This window comes from Limulus polyphemus, unplaced genomic scaffold (assembly GCF_000517525.1).
Source record: "Limulus polyphemus unplaced genomic scaffold, Limulus_polyphemus-2.1.2 Scaffold11708, whole genome shotgun sequence".
Classification (NCBI taxonomy): domain Eukaryota; kingdom Metazoa; phylum Arthropoda; class Merostomata; order Xiphosura; family Limulidae; genus Limulus; species Limulus polyphemus.
In genome coordinates this window covers 5,042-13,346 of record NW_013677318.1, presented here as the reverse complement: position 1 = coordinate 13,346, position 8,305 = coordinate 5,042, and the positions used below count along the sequence as shown (strand labels likewise).

At 33.7% G+C, this 8,305-nt stretch overlaps 1 protein-coding gene across 1 annotated transcript; it reads right to left on the bottom strand.

Moving 5' to 3' along the window:
* Window positions 1-86: 86 nt before the first annotated feature.
* On the bottom strand, window positions 87-7,929 carry LOC111083864 (the record flags this gene model as incomplete). Its single annotated transcript, XM_022380575.1, has 2 exons — window positions 7,648-7,929; window positions 87-295 (listed from the first exon to the last, which is right to left on the bottom strand). Coding segments are annotated over exons 1-2 (333 nt in total), but the record flags the coding sequence as incomplete, so codon positions are not given.
* Between the last annotated feature and the right edge of the window lie 376 nt (window positions 7,930-8,305).

The following is an 8,305-nucleotide window of genomic DNA, read 5'->3' as shown; positions in this document are numbered from 1 at the left end:
GCGGGTTTTACAGCATAACCAGGTTTCATTCGCCCGGGACCCCTGGGCAGTTGCCCCCTGTGTCGGCGGGCCTGTATAGGATATACTTGAAACCAAACATCAGTAAATTTATATGAAAAACACAAAATGACACCATTTTCAACAACATATGGAAGAATTAATAACACACATAACTCACCAGGTTCATCAGATCCATCTTCACAATCACAATAGTCGTCATTTACAAAACTAAAAGGAACTGTTCCAGAACCATCTAAGCAGGTAAATTCTTTGCGTGGATCATAAAATATTTTCTCTGAAAAATTAAGTACATATTTTTTTTTACAAAACATTCTCAAAAATATCTGATTTGCATTACTTACATAATAGAGCTTAAAATGGTGAGAAACTACAACAGAATACCAAAATTTTTTTAAATGAAATGAATTTTTTGAGAAAATGTTTTTAACACTTTTGAATTCAGCAGTGGTTTTTTTTATTAATCCATTTTATAAACTGCTAAGAATTGTCATTCATTAGAACAAACAAGCGATAAAAAATCATTTGATACACCAATGTAATGCTACTTAATATATTAAAAACAAATTCTGTAACCCAAAAATCACTCAATATTTGATATTGTTGTTAAAATACAAGCTTTTTTTTAGGTTAAAGCTACATAATAATAGAAAATCATGAAAAACTGTAATTTCTAATAAACCAAAAATGCATGTATCTTCTTAAGGAATAAAGTGCATTAGAAAGTAAAATGGCTGTAGACATTTGGCAAATTAATAACAATCTGAAAAGAGTGAAGAAAATTTTAAAAATACAAGTAAATTTTAAAATGCAAATTTTATAATATTTTTTCAATGAAAACAGTAATAAATGAAAAACATTACACATTCATTAACACTGAATTGAAATTATGCTAATTGTTCTAACTGTAAAATTAAAATCCTGGTGCAAAGGGGACATTAACACAAGTAGTACAAGTATACTAGATCAATACCGTAGAAATGTATTTCTCTCTTTGTCAGGTTCTTTAACTTGTGTAGTGAAAATAATTCAAAGTCCAGTCTACATAACAATAATGAATTACTTTATTTCCTCCTTTAACATTTCTAAAAAATTTGAACACTTGCACACTTCCATAAGTTTGCTGTAAGCCTACATTACAAATGATGCTAATTAACATACATGATAGGGGGTTGGTGGGTGTCCCTCAAAACCAACCACTACTGGTTTCCCCGAAGCTGACTTATTGGTGGTATTCTTCTTACACTGGCTCCTCATATGTCCTTGCTCTCCACAGTTCCAACAACCTTTCTGGGTAGCAGCCTTTCCTGCTGTGGCATCTCCCCTGTATTGAAGTTGCCAGCATTGAGCTCTCTTGTGCCCAGGTTTGTTACAGTGCCAGCAAAGTCCCTCAAACCTCTCTGAAAGCTGCCCTTTTCTGGCCTTGAATCCTGATGACTGTACCAACCTTGGTACTTATGTGCTGGTCTTAATGTAGGATTCGAATTCAAGAGCTCTGGCCATTGCATCCTGCATAGTAGAGGGGTGTGCTTGCTTCACTTGTATCTTCAGTTGTGGACTGTCCAAGGCATCCATAAACTGATCCCTCAGCGACAACTTGAGAACAGCGGGTGGTGCATTTGGGTAGGCCTTGTGTGCCATACTTTACAAATCCTGTGCCAGCTCTTGCAGGCTCTCCCCTTTAGCATGGACTCTTGTCCTAAACCTAGCCTTGTAGACTTCAGACTGATTTTGAGTTCCATACCTGAGTTCTAGAGCAGCTACCAGTGCTCTATAGTTGTTCCTGTCGTCTGCTGACAACTGTCCAAGTATTTCCAGTGGTTGTCCCTTCAGGTTCGTTGCCAGGTACACTGCTTTCTGCTCTTCAGTCCATCCATTCATTTCTGCCAGGAGCTCAAACTGTGCTCTATATGCTTCCATCAATTTCCTGTGGCTTCCTTCATACTAGATCACCCCTATTGCTGAAACTCATGTCTAGAATGTAACTGGCAGAACTGAAGATGTTTGCATTAGGGTTTAGCTGCAGGGTCTGGAAGGGACTTCCTGTTATCTGGGGCTGATTATGTCCATAGCTAATATATCCTCCCTGTGTAAAATACAGTAAATCACCCTTTAATGTATTTCATTCACTTTGAAATTTACTAATCTATTCAATTTGTACTTCATGCTGATGTTGTACTCTCTCTCTCTCTCTCTCCTTGTTCTTCTTGCCACTGTTGCTGACTTTCCTGTAGTTGCTGCTGACCTTCCTGCAACTGTTGGAGACTTTCTTCCTGTTTCTTTTCTCATTCTTCTTGTTTTTTCTTTTTCCTCCAACAACTGCTGTAATCTCTCTTGTATTGCTGCCATCAAATCTGCTGAGTTGTAGTTTGATTTGCCACTTCTCGTTTCAATCTTTTTTTTTTCTTTCTTTTCCATCCCACTCTCTGACACCAATTTGTTACGTATCTGCTCATTTGTTTGTTTCCGGTAGAAATTCTTTCCAAGGATTTTCAGCCAAACAAGCCCTTCCTTGATTAAACAAGTTTATTGATTCTCGACAGAAACTTTTAGTACACAGTAATTTCACAATCAGTACATTTCTCTTCACTTTAAATTTAACAAGTTTTATAATACACGTTATAAATCACAGAGATTCACAATCTCGATAATTTCACTCTCGACGAGTGCAAAACACACACTTTACGGCTCACTAGCTCGAAACTAACAGAATCATAAATTGCACAGAACTCAAAGTAATTATTGATCTCTCTTCATTCATATCTGCTGGCTTTCTCTGCCAGTCTTATATACTAATGAAGAGGACATCTGGGACTTCCCCGATCATTCGAGAAACTCATCACACACGCTAGCAGTGCTAATACGCCAGCATCATGTAACTTCCGCTCTTGTAACAATAAGCAGTAACCTTTTCAAAGAATGTCAAAAGATTTGTAAGACAAGATTTTATCAGACTTTCCAAAACTTTTCCTACAACTGATGTTAGACTAATGGGTCTATAAGTACTGGGAAAATTTTTAACACCTCCCCTGAAATGAGGAGTTACATTATCTAACTTCAATTCTCTGGTACCTGCCCAATATTCAAGGACTGACAAAAAAACAAGTGGCTAACATATCCAATCTTTATATTATTCTTTAAACTACCCAATTTTTTCTTAACGAGTTCAGAATTAATGCAGTAATCTTGTTTCCATCTGTCAACTGTTCAAGATGTGAAATATTACTTAAATATTCATTATTAAAAACTAAAGAAAAAGAAATTTTAACAACTCGGCCATGTCATAATCATCAGATACGAGCCTTCCTTCATCATCCCTCAAAGGTCCTATCCCCCATCCTAACATTTGTTTACCCTTAATGTATTTAAAGAAATCCTTACTGTTAATGTTTACATTTTCAGCCAAACTTTTCTATTACATCGTTTTTGATGTCCTAATTTCCTGTTTCACAAACTTTCTTGATCTTCTAAATCTCCTGTCATACCAGTCATTACCTTGAATATTTAAAAACTTATCTTGGAAAATTTTCCACATTTGATCAGTGTCTCCACATAACTCAGCTGCCCAATTCACAACAGATGATTCTTGTCGCATCCCTTCAAAATTTGCTTTCTTGAAATTTGTAACCAAAATATCATTATTCTTTATTTCCATATGCAGTAAAACATTGAACCTAATTTAGCAATGATCATTTGCAAACAGATGTTCCACAATTTCCACTCTCTCGATCATTTCTATATTTGAAGTTAACAATAAATCTAAAACAGCATTGTTTCTAGTAGGCTCCTTGACTAATTGGTAAAGAAAGCAATCTTGAACACTTTCCAAAAACCTTTCTCCCTCATGGTTTTACTCTAGCATGAAATTAAAATCACCCATAATTATGACCTTCTTAACAGCTGAAATCTTAATCTCATTGTAAAGTTTCTCACTATTTCTATCAGTATCATTTAGTGGTCTGTAACAAATTCCTACTAAAAGCCTTTTCCCTTTATATCCAACTTCTCTTTTTCTGGAACTTTATGCCCACTTCCTGTTTGCATCAAATCCTCTTTTTCTCCATCTCTGGAGGCAATTTCTCAACTTTCATTAACAAGTTGCAATGATCAACTGTAACTGTGGAAATAGTGTTAATAAGCATACTGCAAGGTTTCTCATCAAAAAGCCCATGTAGTTGTGGATGATTTTTCCTCAAAATATTAACTTTTTCTTATTTGTGGTACATGTAGATGGAGTATTTCCAGTTGAACTTCACTTCATAAATCCAACTAATTCCTGCCTTCTTGATGCCTTGTTACTTGTGTATTTTTCTTTGATCTGATTGGTCTATTTCTCCAAGGCTTGATAACAGCTGTGTATCCCTTACAATCCCAGTCATAATGGCCACAATGGTCATAATTACCTCTTTTTGATATCCTTTAAGAACTACTATTCCATAAAGGTTTTTGTCTGCAGTTCCTGGTAATATGTCCTTTCAAGTGACATTTAAAACATCTATTATCTTGTGGTTTATTTGTCTTTTTGTGTTTAAATAGCCACCTGATTGATTATTTTTGATCTTCTACATTTTTGTTATGAAAGTTGATGTTTTGATACTGCAGGATCTGATATCCTTGTAACATCTATATGGTGCCTTTATTAGCTCATCTGAAGCCCTAATAGGTTCTTTCTTTAAGAATGTGAATCTACTTTGCTTCATCTAGAACCTCATATCCTTGTCTGTTATAGTATCTATAAATTGGTCATGCCAACAAATATATTTCACAAGGGGCAGCTGTTTAAGATATTTGAGAAAGCCTTTTCAAATCCTCTTCAAGTTCAGCTAAGGTCTCTTCTTTCCTCCATACCCTGTTCTGGAACTTTTCTCTGCATTCTTCTTTTTGGTGCAACACTCCAAACCCAATGGATGATGTGGCTTCCAATACTTGATAGTTATTACGGCTCTCAGATGGTCCTTTTAGGTGAGCAGCAAGATGGATGGCTTGTTGTTCACCATTCCACACATTCACTGAAAATTATTTGAAAGTGAGCTTGGTATGATTTCCATGGTACCTTCTCATCATGGTCTACTGGTTTCTTAACTGATATCACATTAACCAGCTAAACTCTGGAACTAGAATTGGTAGTGTTATATTCTGTAGCAGTCCAGGAAGGTCCTTCAGTAACAATGGCTACAGCAGTAGTGGCACAGGTGTAGACTAAATAAGTTCTATTCCAAATATTGTAGTAGATGTTTTAGGTTGGAACTTTTGAGCTGATGCAGAAAGACGTGTGGCTGGTTTAATCTTTTCATTTAATAAATCACTTTCTAGATGTTTTATTCTGTCCCTGATGTTCTTTTCTAACTTGTCAATGTATTTCTCTACTTATTCAGTTTTATCACTACAGCCTCTCTGTATTTCAAACTTGTAACCCTTCTGCACATCTCCAATAGCTTCATCAATCTTGTTTTCAATCATACTTCTTTTTGTTTTTAAATTTTTCTTAAACAGTACATCATTCTTTTAACTTTTCTCTTAAATTTTTGTCTTTTACTTCTTTGTCTACATTTAATATCCTGTCACATTCCTTTTGGTCTTCTTTTAATTTTCTGTAAACTTCTTCCTGATCTTCTTTTACCTTTATATCTTTCCTCTTGTTCTTCTTTTAATTTTATGTAAATTTCCTCTTAGTTTTAAGTTTGTCTTGCTCTTTTTTGGTCTTCTTAAAATTTTCTGTCTCATTCCTCCTAGTGTTGTCTTAATTATATCATCAACTCAAATTTTCAAGTAGCACTTGAAGCTCACTACTTGACCTTGTGGTCACCATCTTCAACAGGAAAATTTCTATTTCAAGCATATTCAAATTCCTATTTTATTTTAATGGAAATAATAACCCACTTCTGACATCAGTGTTGTAAAGTAATTTTCTCATTAGTGAGTTCTTTTAAATTATCTAGTGAAAATAATTCAACATCCAGTTTTATGTAATTACAATAAATTTCTTAATTTACTCCTTTAAAATTTCTATAAGATTTACAATCTTAAACACTTATATCAGATCCCCTGTAACTCTTCTTTTTTCAAGAGAAAACAATAAGATATGCATGTTACTGTGGGTGTGACCAAGGTTTTGTGAAGTTAAGGAATATGTATATTTATGTATATAGTTTTAGCTTGAGGTTTAGAGGTATGCATTATTTAATGTTTGTGCACATGTGCTAGAGTTCTGCAATCAGAATTTTTGGGAATTTGCATGGCTACCTGGAAATCTAGTAACAGAGTAAACAATGTAAAAAAACACTAGTCCACTTGTAAAACAGTAAACATGTTGCCTCATGTATCAGGCAATACAAATTTCACACCACTGCTAGTTATTTTAATTTTCATTCATTTTCACACATCAATCAGTATTTTGATTTGTAGCAATTGAGAAAGTACCATGTTTTTTACTTCAAGAAACTTTGAAAAATAAAAATTACTTTAATCACAGTCATGAATTTATTTCATATGCTAGATGCACACGGTCAAAGAGTGTATATTCTACTTAGACACTTTTGTATTTTCTCATGGTTTATGTGTAATCTTGTATCTCCTGTCTTTAGCAATATTACATTGTCTAAGTTTAGAAATTTCTAGAGTTAACCTGGTTTTCCTTATTTTCACTTGTGGAATGACCAGTGATAATGCCTGTGCTCTGAGAGGGGCATTATTGCTTTTATCAGACTGGAACAGATATATATCAAGAATAGACTGAGAATACACAAATCTCTTTCTGTATATAGAAGTGCAGTTTGGCATCCCATGCACTTAAATATTTTGACTTATGTGCTAAATATTGATTTTACATTAACATTGTATTTAGTCCCTTTTCTTAAACTCGGTTAATCATGTCAAAATTTCAGTTTTTAACAGAGCAAGACCTTTCTTGCTGTTCCTTAAAGTTATATGCAGTTACAAAAATTTTTCATCAGTCAACCTAATATCACAGATTCAATCTAAATGAACATTAGTTCACTCACTGTGATCTGTAATTTTATTCAATTTTGGTATTATTTTACTTGTATTATTAGTAGTACAGAAATGAATCACTTGAGTAAAAGTGTCTATTGATTGCATCTGATTATTCCTATCATCTTCAAATATTTCTATATCCTACAAAAGTACATGTAATTTTCACCTAACTCCTCTTCAGTAAACAATAACTTATACATGATGTCTTCTGATTATTTCACTTATAATTTAATTAATAAATATGTAATTGTATTTATTAAAAAATAAGTGTATTAATGCAACCATGAGTACCTAGATCTAACTTATCTATTTCACTCTTATGTGTGAAACGCAAACATACTTAGTTTAACTAGGCTAACTTTGACGGAAATCATTAAAATTAAAATTTTTCTCCATTTTCAATCAGATATTTAGAGTGATCCAGAAACTCGTAGTTGAATGTTTTCAAAGAGTGGAATCTACTAAACATTTGTAGTAAAACCTAACATCAACAGTATCATTTCTAACTTAGGCTTCAGCCAAGTTCAGGAGTATTTAACTTTAAGTCATTTCACTCATTATGCTAGTTGAAGTTGATGTCTTATTTTTATTTGAAGGTAATGGCATCAGCCATAAATTAAACAACATAACACTTACTTGAAAGAGAAACTCCTCTTGGCCTCAAAACTTCTCCATTTCCAACGGCAATGTGTTCAAAAATAAATAGCACACATAAAATAACACGTAATTTAGCAGTCCGAAATACCATCTTCAAACCCATGTTATTAACCCCGGTACTTCGCCTATATCAACAGTAGACAACTCAACTAGTGCAATCGACTAAATGCTATCCAACCTGCAAAGTTTCAGGCCGCACTCTATCAAGAATGAATTAAGAAGATTACTAAATAATAGAACGATAACGTGGAAACTAAAAATGTATTTACTATTTTGAATTACAGATTTTTCAACTTTTTAAATTTCCAGATGAAATGCTGAAAAATATCCATTCATAAATATTAATGCCAAAATGGATTACAGTAAAAGAAAGAGAAGAAACTAAAAATAATGAAACGTCTTTATATGCTCATTTTAGTACCAAAGTACAAACAGTAATATTGAGACAATCTCGTTCAAGAGTTCTTCTCACTGCAACAAAATATACTTTATTTTTATATGAACAGTACTTGCTACAGAGTTATTACATCAAATCCTTTCTACGTTTCTACCTCTTCAAGGGGAAAGTGGTGTTTTTCTCAATACTAATGCAGACTATGTTTGACTTTTGACACGTAAGTTATAAGTATCCGCAATA